The sequence below is a fragment of the Oxyura jamaicensis genome, chromosome 23, assembly GCF_011077185.1.
Source record: "Oxyura jamaicensis isolate SHBP4307 breed ruddy duck chromosome 23, BPBGC_Ojam_1.0, whole genome shotgun sequence".
In the NCBI taxonomy this organism is placed as follows: Eukaryota; Metazoa; Chordata; class Aves; order Anseriformes; family Anatidae; genus Oxyura; species Oxyura jamaicensis.
The window spans coordinates 2,562,398-2,581,966 of record NC_048915.1 but is presented as its reverse complement, the minus strand read 5'-3'; the positions used below and the strand labels follow the sequence as shown (position 1 = coordinate 2,581,966).

Sequence of the window (19,569 nt, the reverse complement as noted above, 5' to 3'; positions counted from 1 at the left end):
CCCCCCCATAATGGGTATGGCGAAGGGACCCCCTCCTGCAGCCCCCCACCCCCCCCGGGGGCAGCAGCCAGCGGGCCGAGTGGGGAAACTGAGGCACGAGGGGGTTTGGGGACGGACGGGTTGGGGTTTTTGGGGTGGAGGGTGGGGAGGTGATGGGGATAACGGGGGTGAGGGTGCAGGGACCAGCTGGTTCCCCCCCCCCCCCCGGAGCGTGGCCCCCTCCCTGCTTCCTCTGACACAGTTTCCATCCGCCCCGAGCAGGTGCCAGGTGAGGGGCAGGGGCAAGAAGGGCCCCCCCCCCCCCCGTCCTCTCCTGGAGCTGCGTCCCTGTAGGGACCCTTTGGGGGACCCTTTGTCCCCCCCCCTGCATATCCCATACCCCAAGCCCCCCCCCCACCCCAGCCCCCTCCCCAAAACCCGGCTCGAGCAGCCCCCGAGGGCTGGTTCCTCACTGAGGCCAGGTGGCGCTGGGACACCCGGTGCCCCCCACGCCGCGGGGGGGTCCCCTGGGAGAGGCGGCTGTCACCGGCTGTCCCCTGGGCAGGCCACCAGGAGGTGGCTTTCACAATGAGGGGGGTCGGAAGAGAGGCAACCCCCCCATGCCGAGGTGCTGCCCTTTGCTTGCCTGTCCCCTACCCCCTGACTCCGGCAGCTGGGGATTTGTTTAAAACAACAACAACAACAAAAAGAAATACGCAATAAAACACAAAAATCCTCAAATTTGGGCAGCTTCCCCCAATCCATCACCCAATGTGGAAAACCCCACCACAAGCCGCGGATGCTCATGGGCTCCTTGGTGAGGATGCTGCAGGGCAAGGCTGAAGGCCACTGGCCCCTGTCCTTGTCCCTTGTCCCCCGTCCCTGGCCCCGGCCCCCCCCCCCCTTTTCTCCTTTCCCCCCCCAAACCGAGCGGGGCCGCAGCTGCGGGCCAGGTGCCGCGGGGCCGGAAGCCGACCTGCCGCCTGCTTTCTCCCCGCTTTTTATTTAATGTTTTTCCTCCTCCACTGACCCGGTAACTTCACTTTCTACGCGAGAGGTGACGGGTGCTGTCGTGTCCCCCCCCACCCCCCCGCCTCTCCCCTTGGCACCGGTTTGGGGATGTCACCGCAGCCGTCCCCGTGCTGGGCTCAGTGCTAGCCCCTGCGGAGTGGGGACACAGAGGGGGACAGCACCCGGTGTCCCTGTGTCCCTGTGTCCCTGTGGCTGTCCCCAGCACCCGTTTGGGACGCAGACATTTGCCAAGGAGGGTGTCCCCAGGATGTCCCCAGGCTGAGGGTGGCTGGGGCACGGTGGCAGGGGACAGCGGTGACCCCGAGCCCGGCGGGGGGACAACACGCATCCCCTCGGGTGTCAGCGCTGCCCCGATGGCTCCGGCTGGGGGGGGGACACAGGGGCCATGGCAATGTCCCCAAGTTGTCACCTGCAGCTTCGTTTCCAACCCGGCCCCTCCTGTGGACACCGAGGGGGGGGCGCGCACCCGCTGCCCTCTGCCGGGGAACGGCGGGGCTGCAGCCCCCGGGAACGGCCGGCGGACACGGCCCCAGAGACCCCATTACCTGAGGACATGGCCCCAAAGACCCCATTACCTGGGGACATGGCCCCAAAGACCCCATTACACGGGGACACGGCCCCCCACCCCCCAAGCCCCAGCCCCAAGGGCAAGACTCCCCGAGCCCATTACCCACAAACACAAACTCCCCCCAAGACCTGTGTCCCCATCCCACTGTGTCCCTGCCCCCATGGGATCCCCATCCCTGCCGGTCCCCATCCCTCTGTGTCCCTTTCCCCATCAGTCCCCAGTCCTCCTGTGTCCCCATCCCCGTGTCCCCCTCCCTACAGATCCCCCTGTGTCCCTTTCCTCCTGTGTCCCCATATCGGGGACATGTCACTCTCCCCCCATGGGTCCCCATCCCCACGGGGACACTGGGGTGGGGACACTGGGATGGGGACCTGCAGGGATGGGGACACGGGGTGGCGCACGGCCCCACGCAGCAGTGCACAACCATGCAGAGGGGTGCAGAGCGATGCGCAGCCACGCACAACAACACGAAACAGTGCAGGGCAGTGCCCAGCTCCACCCAGCGAGGCCCAGTAACTGAGCCCAGTGGTGCTGAGCGACGCGCAGCCACGCACTGAGGTGCACAGCCATGCACGAGCACGCGCAGCAGTGCACGAGCACACGCAGCAGCGCCGGGCAATGCACACAACCACGCGCAGCAGCAGTGCACAATCCTGCACGGCAGTGCTGAGCAATGCACAGCCACGCAAAGAGGTGCACAGCAATGCACGACCGTGCGCAGCAGTGCACAATCCTGCACGGAATGCTGAGCAATGCACAGCCACGCGCAGCAGCGCCGAGCGATGCCCACAACCACGTGCAGAGATGCAGGACCACGCGCAGCGGTGCTGAGCAATGCACTCAGCAATGCCCATGACCACGTGCAGCGATGCAGGACCACCTGCAGCAGCGCTGAGCGATGCCCACGACCACGCACAGCGATGCAGGACCACGCACAGTGGTGCTGAGCAACGCACACAGCAATGCCCATGACCACGTGCAGCGATGCAGGACCACGCACAGTGGTGCTGAGCAACGCACACAGCAATGCCCACGTGCAGCGATGCAGGACCATGAGCAGCAGCGCCGAGCAATGCCCACGACCACGCGCAGCGATGCAGGACCACGCACAGCGGCGCGCAGCGGTGCACAGCCACACGCGGCGGTGCACGGGAGCCCTCGCGTGGCAATCCCGGATCCTCTCCGCTCCCAGCAGTCGGCTGCGAGCGCACCCGGCCGGGCGCTGCACCGATGGACAGGTCCTGCACGGGGGTGCCCCTGCGTCCTCCCCACGCCGCCGGGTGCTCCGACCGTCCGCAGGGCTCTCTGCGTTTGCACTGCCAGCCCTTAGGGCTGCTGTTTCCCCCTGCAGCAGAGCCGAGCCCCTTCCTCGGGGCAGTTTGGACCCCCCCCGGCCCTGCCCCGATGTGCAGAGGCGTTGCACGGTTATTTACGCGATGCTTTATGCAGCGCCCGGCCCCCGGGGATTTTCTTTCAAGCCCTTTGCTCTGCGGGCCCCCAGCTCCCTGCCCTGCTGGGGGTCCACAGGGAATTCGCCTCCCCCGAGGGAGCACGGCCGTGGGGGCAAACCAGGGCACGGGGGCTTCCCCCACACAGCCTACAGGGGACGTGCAAATATTTTGCCTTTGCAATGAAATGGGAGCAGTAAAATGGCTTTTTTTCTTTTTGCTCTTACCCGTGCCATGCTCATGGGGAGCATTTCTTGCCGGCGCGGTCTCCAGTTATAACCGCTTTTTCCAAGTATCCTAAAGTTTGCCATGCAGACACCTCCTCGAGGCAGCCAAACCTTCAGCAGCATCCCCCAAAGATTAAGGCACGTCAAAACCTTTTCCCCACATTTTAGCGACCTAAAGCTCCTTCCCTAAATCCCTGGTTACAAACACCTCGCGTCGGACCCAGTTTTGGTGCCACCCCCTCGGTTTCCCTCGCACAAACCTGCAGGTCTCCCCGCCAGCCAGGCATGACGCACAAAATGACCCATTTGGGGCCAAACTTAAGGGAAGAGCCCCAAAGGAGCACCAATACCAGCACGGGGCCGTGCTGCGGGGTCAGTAAGGGGTTCGGGCAGGTAGTTATTTAATTGCAGGCAGTGAAGGTTTTACACCAGCTTTGAAGACACCCGGGGACACCCCCAGGGATCCTGCACCTTCAGCCAGCTCGGGGAAGGAAAATCAAGCAAAGACCCCCAGAGACTGGAATTCCTCTGGAGGGAAGGCGTAAAGAATTGAGTCCAAAGCAGGAACATATCCCAGAAAATCAACCCCCCAAAATGACGATGCACAGCCAGGGTTTGAGCAGGGGTGCCAGGAGGGGCTGCGCAGGCATCTGGCCGGCTCCAGCTGCTCCCCGAGTGCTGCTTTCCAGGGCAGCTCGACTTCCCCCGAGACAGCCCGTTAACCACTGACAATTAACGCGCTGTTACCAGCCCGGGCAGGAGACGTGGCTGTGCCAGAAGAAGAAAATTGGGATTTTTGGTTTCCTGACCTCGGGCTCTGTTCTGAAGGGTGATGGTAGGGATAGGAGCTGGGGGCTGCGTGCCGCGTAGCTGGAAGGAGCTGGGTGATCCCCAGCCGAGCCCTGAAACGGGAACAAATCCCAGTGGCGAGGCACAGCTCACGCTGGGGAGGGCAGGCAGCAAGCACGGGCTCCGAATCCCAAAAGGCAGCCCCAGACCCCAGCATCCTCCTGCCCAGGGGGCAGCAGGGCTTGGGAAGCGATCCCCGTGTGCAAGGTGGAGCCCCCTGAACCCGTGAGGCTCGGCACCAGGAGCATTAAGCAGCAGCAAACCCCGAGTTGCAGAGCAAAGGGAGGGAAAACAACGGGAGAGGGGGAACGCCGGAGTGAGCAGCAGACACCAGTGATGCTCAACAGGATCTCACGTTTATTATTGAGAAGTGATTAATGGTGAAAAGAAAGGCAACGCCCATTCCTCGTTGGCTTAACAAGAAACTGAAGAAACATATTCACTACACATTTTACAATATTTCTTTTTTTGTTGTCCAAAATTCATTTTCCTGTCAACAAAACAAGTTTTTTTTTTTTTTTTTTTACCGCTGTTCTCAGCTTCCAAACCAAATTAACCCAGACTCAATCTGCAATCCGAATAACGCACAAGAACAGAACATCTCTTAGGACTCCGAGTACTTGGCTTTCGAGTAACAAAGGGTGAGCGAAAAAAAAAAAACGAACCACCTGTTAAGACGCAACCTCGTGGACAATTTCTGCTCAATTCTTCTTAGGCCAAAACCCCAACTTCCTCGTCGGATCCCTCCTCTTCCAGGCCGGGGGGGGGTGGGGGGAGGAGAAAAAAAAAAGTGACTCCGCTGGCTGCGGTGGATGTTACAGCTCTCGGTGTTCCAAGTGCAAAATGTCAAAACCAGGGGAAGGAGGCGCGAGGGGGGTGGAAGGAAGGGAAGCAGCGGGGTTTAAAAATTAGAGAAAAAAAAAGGCATATGCCGCTTACGGACTCGAAAAAATCCGAAAAACATAGTAAAAAGACAAAAAACAAAGCGTATGCTCCAAAATCACAACCAAAGCCAAAAGAAAGGGAACAGTTTTTTTTTTTTTTACCTATGCTCTACCTAGAAGGGATTTTTTTTGTTGTTTTTTATTATTTTTTTAAGTCCTATGTCTTGTGAAATTCCAATACTTTTTCTTTTTTTAAACTGCAAGTTTGTAAGAGTCACTTTGAAGTCAATGAAATTAAGAAAAAAAAAGAAGTCCTAATTCTCGCTGGGATATTTTTTGCTCTTTCCTTCTCTCTCCGAGAGATAGCCGGGATGCAACCTCTGCTGCAGTCTCTGGGGGAGGAACGGTCTTTTACTTGACACGGCCTTGGCGTTCCTGCAAAAACAAAGGGAAAAAGGGGAAAAAAAAAGAGAAGGGGTTAGCCGAGCAGCTCTTAGGAAACCACCAGGGCTGAGCCAGAGCTGGATTCACTGGTCTCACGCATCAGCGGAACGCCGGGATCTCCCCGCGCCAGGCTTCACGTTCAGCTGAGGAACGGGGGGGAAATAAGGAGCAAAGGGAGAACCACGGAAGAAGTGGGGGAAGAGGGAGAAGGGCGGTCGAGGTGACCCTGCTGGCGTCGCGGCTGCCGTCGGCGAGGGGTGACAAAGAGCTGCCATCCTCCTGGGCACCGCAGGACACCGAGCAAGGAGCCAGCGCCGAGGCAAAGCCTGAAGCCACGCTGCGGGGGAGCAGCTTTGGGGGGAGTGGAGCGCTGCCTGTGCCCGGTCCCCGTGGCATTTCACGGGCTTGAGGCTCTCCCACCGACGGCAGACCCCGCCTGCATCTCTCCTCCAGCACTGCACACACACAGACCCCATCCGAACATCTGCACCGTGCCAAAGAGGTAGCACGGCACCAGACAGCGAGGTCACCGTGTCACCGGCTGGGCACAACGCCCCGTGTCGCCGGCTCCGCTGGGTTAGAGCCGAGCCAAACCCGGCAGCTTCGCACACCAGCGGCTCTGGACTCTCCCAAGGGATTAAGAGGTGCTGCCCAGCCCACACCTTTGTTCCCAGGCGCCACCTCCAAAAGAAAACCTGTCCACAGCCAGAGGAGCCTCCCGGCTGCTCCTCCCTGCCCCTCGGCCGCAGCTTCTCCGAGCGCAGCCGGGTGCCCGCAGCCCCTCGCGGGAAGGGCACCGAAGCACCTTGGCTCTCGGCTCCAGCGAGCTCCTCCCACCCAAGCCAGTCCCCACCTGCAGCCCCGAGGGATGCCAAGCCCGCCCCTGCCACCTCAAACACCTCCGGTAGGCGCGTGCTGGCAGAGCAAGGCGATTCGGGCATCCCTCGGGTGAGCCTGCCTCGCTCGGAGAGAAGGGAGCTCGGAGACCAAGGTGCCCGCTCACCTCCCTGGCTCCCCCGGCAGCTCTCTGGGCAGCACCCGGGTTGCTGGAAGGAATCGGTGAGAGCTTCGCTCCTGGGCGGCCACCCATTCCTGGAAACCTTCCCCAGAAGGGATCCCTGCATCCAGCTCAAAGCAATACCTTGCGCCAGGAGCTGCCAGCGCCCAAGGAGCTCCAGCTCCAGCTCCTCTGCGCGGGCCGATGGCTGCTGGGGCTGCTCCGCACCCCGCTGCCCTCCCTGAGCACGGGGACAGGCAGCCTGATGGGACACCATGCGCAGAAGACCTACCCGGGGCAGGGGCTACGCTCGTGAAGCAGAAGGGCTCCGTTTGTGGCTTTCCCCGCGGTGCTCGGAGGTGCCAGCCCCGCTCCGTCCCCGCCGCGCCACCAGGACGGGTGGCAGCGTGACGCCTTGGGAAGGAGCCGATGTCACCATCCTACCGAAGGAGCGGGTGGAGTTGGTGGCCAGCCCCGAGGCCAGGGCACACCGCCAGCCTGGGACAGCCCTCCTCAAATAAACGGCCTCCCGAAGTCTGACTTTTCCAAAGCAGAGGACACCCCCCCTTGGAAAAGGCTCCACCAGATGTCCCCGTGCCTCCAGGCTAGAGCAGGGAGCGGGGACGTGCCCGAGCACCTTCATTTCGGGGTGGATCACAGCGCCGTCCTTCCTCAGCCCGGTATTCCCTGCAGAAGCCTCCTGCTGCTCGGCACCGAGCCAGCGCCGTGCAGAACCACCCCCTGCTACCACCACCTCCTTCCGTCGGCGCCTCCAGCAGCTCCCGGAGCCCGGCCGTGCCGCAGACGCCACCGGGACGGGTGCCACGGGGCAGCAGCGTTGCGGCGCCCAACAGCGAGGGCACGGTGCCGGCAGGGAAGCCCAGGAGGAGGCAGCGGCCGCACGTTGGGCTCGGATCTCGTGGGACAGCCACAGAAGGAGATCCCCAAAAAGCTTGGCGTTCTCTCCGGCTGCCTCTCTGCAGGCCTGGGCCGTCGCCTCGCTGATTTAAATGGGAGGAGCAGGAGAAAGACGCCAGCACGGGCAGATTCCTGCCTCCCTCCAGCCGATCCCTCAGCGCAAAAGGGATGGGTGATGAGAAGAGAGCGGCTGCCGTCGCTCGCGCAGCACCGCGGGGCTCGCGGGCACCGAGCTCTGGTTAAGCAGAAGCCCTCCGTCATCACCCTGCTTGGGGCGCATCGCGGCGGTCCCAGTGCCACCAGCCAGGTCCCCGATGCCGCCAGCCGCAGGAGCGAGCGGAGCAGGCTGAGGACAGATCCCAGGCGGTCCTGCTGCGGGGAGCCAGCACCAAGAGGAGGGCTCAGGAGCCTGCGCCCAGAGCTGATGCCGACAGGCGACGACACCCAAAGCCAGCAGGCAAACGCCGGCCACGAGAGACCCACGCGGCTCCCCCCGAGCTCCTGCACCTTGCCCAACATCTCCAGCAGCCCACCCGGCTCGATGCGACGGCACGGCCTTTGGTTTTCCAGCTCTCCCCTCGCACCCCGGACGCGATCCCGGCGAGGTAACGTGACACAGAGCGGGATTCCCAGCGGCCTGTCCCCGAGGCAGGCTGCCGGCTTGGCTCGGACGCGAGGCCTCGCGGCTCTCTGCTGCCTCAGACCTGCCCAGTGCAGCCGTCCCGGCAGGATCAGCCCGAGGCACGGCCACAGACAGCACAGCCACGGAGCAGGCTTCGCTTTTGTGGGGCTTACCTGCTCCACCAACAGCCCCGCGTCCTGATCTACGAACCAACCGTGAGCTTTTCCTGCTGCGGGCACGAGGAAGCCGTCAGAGCTACAGAGAGGAGTCGCACCCTCGCCGGCCTCACCCACGGAAGGGGCGAACATCAGGACAACGCGCAGCTTCCAGACAAGTCTGTATCGACCTCCTGGTCACGCAGGAGCTCACCACCAGGAGAGACAAGGGGAGAACCGCAAATAAAAGTGATTCCTTGCCTGAGCAGGAGACCTCCTGCTTCGCAGCTATGGATGGAAACCTAAGGGAGCAAACCCCCAACGTCCACGCAACCCCTACAAGAAGAAAGGCTGCTGCCCCCCAGGATCTTTCCAGGCCTCTTCACACCCGATGGAACCGGCTGCAGTGGATGAGCCTCTCCTTGCTTAAAGGAGAGCAGGGGCGAGCGGGCTCCTGCTGGCTTCGGAGCGCAGGGAGCAGCTGCACAGATCCCATCGAGGCGCTGGGAAGGACAGAAATTTGCCTTGTGCTCTTCCAGGGCGTCCTCACTGCTCCCCAGCAGCACCGGGGACGGGGAGCCTGCCACCTTTCCGCCGTCGGCTGCTTTGGGCCCGCCAGCGCTTCTCGTGTGCAGCCCCACGCTCCCCATCGGGGTGCTCGGGGCGCTCGGCTCCGACCCATCCGCCCCGCGGAAACCCTGCGGAGCGGGGAAGGCACAGCACAGACCAAAGGGACGGGACCAGGTAACGTCGGAGTTCAAGCAGACGGCGTCCCACGGTGCTCGCAGGGGCTCACCGAGCTCTGCGCCGAAGTTCCCATCTACACCGGACACAACAAGGTGATTTTTGGTGGTTTTTGTTAAAAAAAACAAACTCGTGCTCCTCCTCATTTGGGTTCACATCAAGCGTTTCATGACTTGGGAACCACAGCTCACACAACGAGGGTCAGCACCAGAAAACGAGCGCCCCGTGCCCCTCCAGAAGAGGGGGGGCTCCCACCTGAACGGTTCCAACCCTTCAGCAGCTCACGTCGTCTGCGCTCTGTCACGCCGCGCCAGTGCCATGGTAAGGCCTGACTAACCCTGTGCAGGGGATCTGGGGAGCTTCGCTGAGATCTGCACTCCCAAACTGTGCTAAAAAAAATAGGGAAGGGAGCGACTAACGAGGTGACCGAGTTTCCTGGTGATAATATTCCATCCCAGGTAGTAAAAACAGCAGCCAAGCGTGAAGAAATGGAGGGCCCCGTGACAAAAACCAGCTGGACAGCGCCGTGAATTTGGTCTGAGCGGCTGAGAGAAACCAAACGATGCATGTGGGAACAACCACTGCCCTCAGCGACGGGCTGCGAGCTGCCCGGTACCGATCAGAAGCAAGGCTCGGAAAACGGCCGCAATCAGAGCAAACGTGGCTCAGAACAGACCCCATCGCCGTGCCTTCCCGCAAGCCGAGCTGCTCCTCGGCCCAGAACTGGGAAAGGGTTGGACGAGGGCAGCAGGGACGGGCGAAAAAAGGGCAGGGAGGTTTCTACCTGCAGAGGCACCGGGCTGCAGCTCTCGCTCCTGGAGAGGAGAAGGCTGGATGGGGACGCGAGAGCCGAGCAGGCACCGGCAGCACGCTGAGATCTGCTTCCACCTTCTCCTCCAGCACGAGGACCAGGCGCTGCCACGGAAGGCCAGCGCGTGGCAGATTCCAAGCGAGAGGAGGTGCCGCTTCCCGGAGCGTCGTTAAGCTGAAGGACCCGGCACCGCCAGGTACGAACGGGGAGATGAGAGGGCTCAAATAGCTGCAGCTGAAACGGTCGCACAGCGCCCAACACGCCGCCTCCTGGCTGAGATGACCATTTTCCCACTAACTTGGTGCACGAGGCTGCTGCTGGTGTCCTGCGCTGCCACAAACCCGCGCGTCGATGCGCTTCGGCGGTCCTCCCAGGATCCCGGTCAGCTTTAGGCGACGCCTTGAGACCTTGCACCCCTGCACCGGGCCCAGGAGGCAGAGCAGAGCCGTGCCCAGCGCGCGGGGCTGTCATTAAACGAGAGCCGATGAGCGCTCAGTTACAAACTGAGCAGCTTTGAGGGATAAAATAAGTGTTAATTGACCTGTTAATAAAATAACCTGAACCACAAGGCCTGTGGCGGTGGCTGCTGACCTCGGTGCCAGCACCTTACGCTCCCTCCTCGCGCCCCCAAACCCCCCCGCACCCCCCGGGGAATTCTCCAGCCGCACGCCGCCCGGCTCAGTGGCCGAAGGAGGAACCAAGCCTTACTTTTTATCCCTTCTCTTGAAGCCAGCACACTCGTAACGAAGACGCTTCGTGTATTTGCAGGAAAGATCAGGGGCACCACAAACGGCGGGGTAAGCAGCACGCTTTGTGCTCACCCCGTTACTGAGCACGAAAACCACGAGCACGGACGCGTAAAGGACTGAGAAGGCTGGGACTGAACTGGGAGAAACGAGGCGCGTCACCGAGGGGCACTCGCTGCCCGTCCTGGTCCATAAAACAACTCAAAAAAATATTTTACCAGGGCCAGGATTTGGAGCAGAAATTGCAAACAGCCACGGGATCGCTGGATAAAAGGGAGCACGCGAGTGCAGGCAGCGTCCCCTCGCTGTCGCGGCTGGCTGTGCCCGGATGCAGCGTCCACAAACCAACCTTCACCTCTCCTGCCGCCAGGAACGCGCTCCTGGGGAGACGGCAAAGCCAAACGCAAGCACAGCGCCGGCCAGGGCGACCAGCAGGAGAACAGCGCGGGTCCACGCTCCGGAAAATAGGCCCTCCCCTCAGAGGGTACCGCTTCGTTTCCCCGAATCATAGCTGCTATGGGGGGCAGCGCCACGAGCCACTATCAGAACTCTTTTGCCAGCTGCAGCACAAAACGCAGCACGTCTGGGAAGCAACAGCCCACCCCCAACCAGGCCCTTCTGTTTCGAGGGGCACAACCCCGGCAAGGAACCCGGCCCCGCACCGCTCGCCCCGACTCGACGCCAGCCCAAGCGGCTCCCGGCAGCTGCGGGCAGAGCCGGCGGGGAGGGGCAGGACGTTTTTCTGGCAGTTCCCTTCCCCAAATCCCTGAAACCCGCAAGGAAAATCCCCCCAGGGCCCCCCCAAAGTCCTGGCAAGGGGATGAAAGACCCGATGTCCCCGGGAGCGTGCACGCAGCGGGGTCCCAGCCACCACAGGGGGGGGTTCCCAGCACGTCCAGCACCGCCCGAAACCTTCACGCTGCGACACTCCTGGGAACAGCACCAACCCCGAGCGAGAGATTTTTTCCTATGACTTCTTGGGGCTGATTTTGGGGAATTCTAGAGCAGCGAGGCACACGGAAGGGTGTTCGAGAGCTCCCAGGCTCGCACGAGAGCTCGCCCAGCCGCTGGGGTAGCGAGCGGGAAGCAGACTGCCGAGCAAAGGTTTCGGCAAGCTGGAAGCCGGGCGCAACAACCGCAGCTCGCTCCGAGCTCAAAGCGAGCCAAACGCGGAGACATTTCGGCTCCAAGGAAGAGGAGCGCAGAACATCGCCGCCACCCGAGGACCGGTGGTGGAGACAAAGAGCTCGTTGCAGTGGGATTTCCCCGACACAAAAGCAGGCAGGGAGGCAGCGCCGCAGCCCGCTGCCAGAGCGGCGTTTTAACTTTCCGCTGCCCCAGCCCCGCTCTCTGCTTGCTCTTTTTTTTTCCAGGTGGCTCGCTGAGGTGTCCCGAGGCAGGCAGAGCGTGGTGCTGGTTTTTTTTTTTTCCTGGTTCCTTTCCTTTTTTGCCGACCGCAGCCCCAGGGCGCCCGTCAGCGCCCACCCCGCAAAACCCCGCGGCTGCTGCTCAGCGAGGGCACGCACCGGTCACAGAAACCCCAAGCGTCCCCGGGGCCGCGGCAGAGAGCCCTCCGAGAGGTCCCAGGAAGACCCAAAACGCTGCGAGAAGAGACCCGGTCACTTCCCCCGTGCCGGATGTCACAGGGCAGAGGCCCTCCGCGTGCACCGGGGTGAGTCAGCGGCAGAAAGCAAAGAGCAGCTTCAAGAATCCCTCCTTGCCTCCCGGTCCCAGGGACCAACGACCAAGTTCTCTCCGAAAGCACCAGCGGTTTCCTGATTTTTTCCTGGTTTTCTTCTGGCCGCGCTGAATCGGCTCCAGCAGCAGCGGGAAGGAGGCGCCGAGCGGCCGCCAGCTGCTGCTGCTTTGGCCCTAATACCGGGGGGCATCCCCCAAAACAACGGGGATGGCTGGGGAGGGGGCTTCAAGGCACGGCTGGAGAGACGTAGCTGGAAGAGACGGGCTTCCCGCAGCGCCCCGCGCAGCCCACGCTTCCCGTCGCGTTCTGATAAAGGAGGAAAAGGCTGGATGGAGAGCGGGCGAACCATGTTCGGGTGCGAGGTCACCCAACGCACCCAGGTCCTCACAGAGAGCAAGCTCGGACGTAAAATGAAGCCGTCGTTCCCTCCCCGTGCCTTGCACCTCGTTCCTCCCCGATTTCCTTCGGGCACCGCGAACGCTTGGGGCTCCACGTCGGGCCCACCTTTGGTGACACTGCTCGTAGGGACGACGCTCCGAGTAAAGAGCAACAAAAGATGAAGATGTGGTCACTGCTCGCCGCGGCTCCTGACTCGGTTCTCCAGCCGCTGGTGGAAGATTCCCCACGGCCGAGGGTGCGGAGCCCACCAGAGGGGTTGGCAGCCCCCCCGCGAGCTGTGCCGGTGCTCATTTTTAATTACTGCTCTAATCAAATCCCAGCGGGTCCCCGCTGCAGCGCGGGTCGGCCGCAGGGGATTCTGACCCAAGGGTACCCCAGCTCCCTGAATTTCCTCCCAGCTCCAGGGTTTGGGAACAATTTTCAGCCCTCCCGGTGAACAAACCCGGCGGGGGGGGGACACAGCAGGCTTCGAGGTGGTGGCGGGGCACGGCTTCCAATCCTACCACTTGCTGCCAGAGGGACGGAACGACCTGCGCCGCGTCCACGGGACAGGACGAGCGCTCACGGACTTTAAATTGCTGCGAGGGAGATTGAGGTCGGGCGTTAGGCAAAGCCTCCTGCCAGGAAGGAGAATTAAGGACTGGATCGCCCGGGGAGGGCCAGGAACTGCTGCAAGCGGAGGTGTTACGAGCGGTGGGAAACATCTGCCAAACGCCGGTCCCACCGGGGGCAGGGGGCAGATCAGACCCCAGCTCCACGGCCCAGCCGTCCCCCAAAGCCCCCCCCCCAATCTCTTACTTTGTGCCATCCGGACCCGGGAGCCGACCGCAGGGTGAAAATGGATTTTGTGCGGAACGCGGCGCTGGGGGAAGCCCGAGATCTGCAGCAAGCGAAGGGCAGGCGACCGGGAGCAGGGCCGGCACCAGCTTCCTCACCCCGCTCCTGCCAGGCGGCGCCCAGCTCTGGCAGCACCCATCTGGCCAGCAGATCTGCTCCCAGCTGGGCAGCAGCTTGCCTGTGCGAGCGCGCAGCCAGCCAAAAAAGCCCCCCCCCCCGAGGCCCAAACTCGCCCACGAGCCCGTGCCTTGAGGCCACGGGCCCCGTCCGCGGCTCGGCAGCCCTCCTCCTGCCCCACGGGACCCCAGCAGACGGGCGACGGAGTTACCTTTTTGACATTTTCCTCCTCCTCCTGGCGTTTCTCATAGTGTGAGAAGTCATCGAAGATGGAGGTGGTGTGCTTGTAGGTGGCAATGATTTTCAACACCTGCTTAGCCTTTTCCAGAGGCACCTCCTGAGTGTCCCTGGAGTTGGTCACTGGTTTATTCTCGTTGTTCTCTAGGCGGATGTGCCGCAGCTGGCTGTTGGGAACGTCCTTCACAAAAATCCACCTGACATCAAAGCGTCCCTTCCACTTGTCCTGGGACCACACTCCCGCACACGTGTTATAGTCCACAGCAGATTTCATCTCTGCTACCCCGCAGAAGTGCCCGCTCCCGTTGACGCTGAACAGTAAGTAAACGGGGCCCTTCCCGTTCATGGAGCGGTAGGCGGCGTCCAGTCTCTTGTTGCCGTGCTCTGTGCTGCACCAGATGTTGTATTTGATGGACCGGTGGATGTCGTCCTCGGAGTAACTCTTAATGATGAACACCCGGCCGTGCTTGGGGTTCCAGTCGAAATCCTTGGGGTTGTAGTTGTTGATGGACCTCAGCTTCTCCAGGACCGGGTGAGGTTCCGACGGAGCGGAACCGGAGCCGGCCTGAGCCTGCCCCGCTCCGCCGCCGCCGCCGTCCGCGCCGTTCTGGCCGAAGCCGTTGCCGCGGTTCCGGGGGGCGACCCAGCGGGCGGGCTGCGCCGCCTGCTGCGGCACGGGCAGCGGGGCGGGCTGCGGAGGCGGCGGGGGCAGCGGCTGGGGCTGCTGCTGCTGCCCGGCTGAAGCCTGCGCCACCGGCGGGCTGCCGGTCATCTGCTGCCCCACGGGTTGGGGGGACGCCTGGGGGGGCTGCTGAGCGATGGCGGGGACCAAAGCCTGCGAGGGGGCTTTGGCCACGGGCCCTTTGTTGTCCCAAGTCCCGATATCCATGTTGTGTTTGATGGGGGGCGGCGGGAGGCTGGAGCCCGCGATGCCGTTCTTGGTCTTCAGCTTGGGCTGCTGCTTGGCCGGCTTGCTGGCGATGTCGGCCCAGGACGCGGGCTTGGGAGGGGCGATGGTAGCCGGGGGCAAGCTGTTGGACGCCACGAGGTTACCGGCGATGGAGCCGCTGCCGACGGCCGAACCGACGACTTTGGGGACGTTGCTGGCCACGTCCGTGCTGCCCAGCTTGAGGGCCGCCATCCCCTGGTCGATGGTGTTCATGCCCGGAGCCTTGTTCAGGGTCTCGCTGGCGAAGGCGGACTGGCCGTCGATCATGGCTCCACCCAGCGAGCTCGGGGCGTAGGCGTAATTGCTGCTGTAGCCGGAGCTCTGCGTGGATTGTCCCTGAGAACTGTTATTCCCCCAAGCCGAGAAGTCGATCCCGCTGGGGAAGAAGTTAAAGCCGTGCTGCCCGAGGAACGGGGTGCTGCCGAGGGCCCCCGGCTGCCCGAACATGGCGTCGGGGAGGAAATGGGGCTCCCCGTTGCTCAGCTGTCCGTACGAGGTCAGGTAGGGCATGGGGGGGTCGCCCCCCGTGGACCAGGCAGCCTCGCCCAGGGAGTAGGAGAAGCCGATGGAGGGGCTGTAGTAGTTGGGCAGGTAGGAATCGGACATTGCAGTGTAGGCATTGTTCTGCAAAACAGAAGAAAAAACAAGCGCTGAGCGGTCAGGATGAGCACAACGAGCTCCCGGGGACCAGGACTAAAAAAAAACAATTCACCTTCCCTGTGCCCAACCCTCCCTGCCCTGGGGCCGGGCAGGCAAACGTGCCCGGCCCCAAAGCACCTCCAGCAGCAGCTTCGCTGCCAGGAGGATTAAGCACCAAGGCTTCACCAGCTCCTCGCGCGAGGAGGGGAGCACACGGTGCTCCTGGTGCACGGACTGGATGCCGGGCTGCCTCGGAGCTCCTGCTCGGGTGTCTTACCTAGCACACGGGTGTTAGCTTCTGCTTCTCCTGTCTGCTAGGAAAGGGGGCTTCTCCCACCTGGGAGAAGTGTCAGAGCTTATTCTGGTTGTCTGATGCAGGGCGTGGGGGAAGGAGGCAGAGAAGCAGAACACACAGGGGGAAGGGCCGGTGCTAGAGCACTGCTGAAATCACGCACGTCCCTCGCCGCTTCCAGCACAAGTCCCTTCCTTCAACTTACCACCCAGGAGAGCCGCTTTATCCCAACACTTCCAACTGTCAGAGCTCAAAACGTTCCAAGAACTCGCAAACAACCCAGATTTAATGCCTCATCTTCGAAATACACCAGCTGCAGGCACATACCGCCAGCACCCGGAGACGGGGAGCGATCAATAACGTCTCATCGGGAGCCCTTCGTGGCGTGGTGACCACGACGAGCAAGCAGGCTGCGGAGCAGAAAAAAGCTGCTCTGTGCTCTGGTCTCCCTTTGGCCACCCCCGCAGCCTTCAGGTTATGAGAACAAATGCTTCGTCCTGCAGTTAGGAAACTCTCAGACGTGACCAAGATTCGCGTTCACGAACAACATCTGTCACTTCGGATTCAAAGCCGTGCCCCCCCCCCTCCCGGGGGGGGGGGGTTAAAGCCAGGCTAATGGATGTTATCAGCTGGTAACATGAACCTGGGTGCAGCCGGGCCGGGCGCTACGCGGCAGCTCACACGCCAACCCCACGCAGACGAGATGAGAAGTCCGGTTCCCATTTAAAAGCTTGGCTTGCAGCAGGCTCTACTCCGTTTTTTGTTGAATCACGTTTCCGCGTGCCAAGCGCGGCTCCCCCAGGACTTCACGCCGTGCCCAGATCCACGGAGGCTCCCAAGATGGCTCTGGCATCCTCCAGAAATCGCAGCTTCGCCTCTCCGCCTTCCGTGGAGTTGAACGGAAGCAACAGGTTTGGGGCTAACTGGGTCAGCTTCGACTTCCCCCCAGATCAACGGGAATTAAATTCCCCCTGCTTTCAGTGTTTGGGCTGGAAGGGGGCTCTTGAGACCCCTGGTTCCAGCCCCTGCCGTGGGCAGGACCCCTCACACCCACCCAGGTGCCCAAAGCCCCGTCCGGCCTGGCCTCGAGCGCTTCCAGGGCCGGGGCACCCAGAGCTCTGAGCAGCCTGCCCAGTGCTCACAAACCTCCCAGCGAGGAATTTCTTCCCGATGCCCAACCTACGCCTCCCCTCTTCTACTTTAAGCCCGTTAGCAGAGACCGAGTTTGTGTCGCTGCATAAAACTAACAAACTTTGTGTGCTGCTTCGCAGCGTGGAAGCTCCGACAGCCACCCCTGCCTGCTTGCCCGGAGGAAAGGACACCAGAATTAACTCCTGCCCCAGGTACGGTTTGAGTAATTGAGGAACTCAGGCCTGCTAAACCAAAGCAGCCAACACGGTCTCGAGGGCTCAGCCTGTCCAAAAATACAAAGAGCAACGCCGACTCTTGGGGTAGTTTGCAAGGCAAACGAAGGAGCTCCGCAAATGATTATTATTCGAAGCAGCGAGGCGCCTTCCCCTCACCTGCAACCTGCAGCCAGGGCAGAGCTCCCCCCCCGCAGGCTCCTCCTTCAACGCGCAGAGCCAGACGGACACCCGGCCCCCCGCCACCTCAAAACATTTCCTCGGGTGCTGCTCGGCGCCGAAGGCTCCAGCCCGGGTTCAGGCAGTACCTGCAGAGCACTCGCCGGCTGGCCTCACGCAGCACGGCCAGGAGCAGAGGAGTTAATTAACTCCTCGTTAGCAGGGGAGAGCTGGCAGCTCGTTTGCGAGCTGCCTCGATTTCCACAGCCGTGCTTCGCCATCAAGCAGCACCTCGCTCCGCTGCCGCGCTTGCACAACTGCCACCGATTGGGATGCAAATAAAGCCTCATCAGCTTTTAATTCCCTCCGGTGACGAAGGCTTCGCGTACCGTTACTTCCTCAGATTCGCTATCCCTCTGCGCCGCCGCCTCAGAGCGGAGGCAGGAGCTCGCTTACTGCTGCCGCTCGGCTTCTGGGGCTGGGTTTTGAAGCGAAGGCTCAGCGGCTGCACACCCAAGCTCGAAGACAGGCGGTAACCTCAGGGACCAGGCAGCGACCAGCACCTGAAACAGCGGCTCCCCAAGGGAAGGGCAGGAAACTTCCCAGCGTGGTTACCTCGTGCTGGTGGAGAGGGCTCCGAAAGCACAGCACTCGTGGTTCGTTTCGGGGTTCGTTTCTCAGTCCCAGCTCCCTTCCCACCTTCGGAAGAGGGGCGCAAACGTTCCTGCTCCTCCCTCAGGAGCCTGGCTCGGCAGCTCCCGACACCTCCAGGCTCACCCCCAGGCTCTGGATTTTTGTTATCAGGAGCACCACGATACAGGTGAGGGGTGACAGGAGGCGACGGGCATCACAGCGCGGTGAAAAAGAAGAACCAACACCTGAAACTTGCCCCGAAGTTTCAGCCTAAGTTAACGCAGCCGCTTCACCTCGCTCCTGCTGAATCTCTAGAGCCACGGGTTCAGCTCCTCGCTTTTAAGGAAATCATTTGACCACTTTGTGACACCAAAAGAAACTTGCAGATAGGTACCGAACAGGCGGAGTGGACTAAAACACTGCTTTGCTTCCGATGTTACAGGAACTGTCGCGCTTTTTAGGAACTTCAAGTCAAAGTGTGCTCTGTAAGAAGAGTTTCCACGCCCAGATGGTTAGAAATTGGCTTTGGGGACAAAAAAAAGACTCCCACCATTAAATGACAGGGCAGGGACAAGAGCTAGTTTTAGTCAAGGCTCGAAGAAGTCATCCCGCTGTCTCACCCCACGCAGATCAACCTCAGGCTTGTAACTTTTCAGGGAAATACCCGTGGAATATTTAACCAAGACAGAAAGCCGTTCGAGCGGCACCTTCATCTGCACAAAAACTACACTGACCAGCAAACGGGATGTAAAAACGCAGGGAGGGAGAACCGAAGCAGCTTGTTTTCGCTGAACACAACAGGAGAAGGGGGAAGAAGCCGAGGGAAGGAACTCAGGGCCCCGGCCTGACTCCAGATGCGTGTCCGTAACGCCCGGCGGTGGCGTCCCAGCAGCTGAACTCCACCTGCGTCGCTCTCCTGCGATGGAGCAGCGCACAAGGGAGCTACGCTGAAGGAACAAGGGCAGAGGAGTACCGGGAAGGCCGGCTTTCCGGGGCCGGTCACAGAGTCCTCAGCCCAACTTTAACTCAACTCTAACAAAGTCCCGGCAGCTTTTATCACAGGAAGGTTCCGTGGGCTTTTTTGGGGTGAAAATTTGAGAAAAAAAACCACCCTCGGCGTGCATTTTCAGTTTACTTGGCACCGACAGCATCCTCCCAAAGCCTCCAGAGCGCCGCAGCGTTCGGGGAAGCAGTTTCACAACGCAGCAGAGCGCATCTGCTCGGAGGGGATAAAGAACCACGCACGGGCAAGGAAACAAGGTCAAAACGGTAAAACTGAGACCAGAAACGCTGACTTGGAGACGGTTGATCGCCGCTGCTCAAAAAAAAAAAAGAGCTGAATCCAACTGTAAGCAGTCCCCACACCCCAAACGTTGCCTTTATTCCTCACCCACCGCGGGCTATTTTTTCTTTTCTTTTGCCTGGAGAGCTGCGGGTGTAAGAGCCCCGTTCCCGGGGGAGCAGAACGCAACGGGGCCGGCAGGCACGAGGGTGCCAGCTCTGCCTCGGCAGCCAGGCAGCAGCAGGAAACCGCCGGGCTCCCGGCGCTTCCTGCCCGCTGCAGGTACTCTTACTCACCGGCCTGGCCTGGGGGCTCAAGTAGGGCTCAAAGTCATCATCGTTTAAGCCATCCTTCTGGTGCACGGAGCCGTTTTGCACTGGGGGAAGAGATTCAGGGCGTTACGGAGCTCTGCCCGCGGCCCCGCCGGGCGCCACGAGCCAGCCCCGCTCCCACAGCACCGGCCGGGAGCTTCCCCGGCTCACGCCCCTGCCTGAGAACTTCCCCCAGCCCCACACGTGACGACCGCCCTCCCGTTTCT

At 61.7% G+C, this 19,569-nt stretch overlaps 2 protein-coding genes and 1 long non-coding RNA gene across 3 annotated transcripts in view; 1 reads left to right on the top strand and 2 right to left on the bottom strand.

Moving 5' to 3' along the window:
• Nucleotides 1-1,596, bottom strand: part of LOC118177816 (transcription factor E2F2-like) — an 18,324-nt gene extending 16,728 nt beyond the window's left edge. Inside the window, exon 1 of the mRNA XM_035345854.1 lies at nt 1,557-1,596. Within this exon, the coding sequence (XP_035201745.1) occupies nt 1,557-1,596 (40 nt within the window). The remainder of the gene's footprint in view (nt 1-1,556) is intronic.
• A 2,811-nt stretch (nt 1,597-4,407) lies between these two features.
• On the top strand, nt 4,408-8,752 carry LOC118177633. The gene is made up of 3 exons (XR_004755882.1): nt 4,408-4,436; nt 5,953-5,956; nt 8,561-8,752. It is a non-coding gene; the product is annotated as an uncharacterized LOC118177633 (long non-coding RNA).
• YTHDF2 (YTH N6-methyladenosine RNA binding protein 2) overlaps nt 4,438-19,569 on the bottom strand; it is a 21,169-nt gene continuing 6,037 nt past the window's right edge. Inside the window, exons 2-4 of the mRNA XM_035345512.1 lie at nt 19,328-19,407; nt 13,688-15,286; nt 4,438-5,422 (exon numbers count right to left, since the gene is read on the bottom strand). Coding sequence (XP_035201403.1) covers nt 5,399-5,422; nt 13,688-15,286; nt 19,328-19,407 — 1,703 coding nt within the window. The 3' untranslated portion in view covers nt 4,438-5,398. The remainder of the gene's footprint in view (nt 5,423-13,687; nt 15,287-19,327; nt 19,408-19,569) is intronic.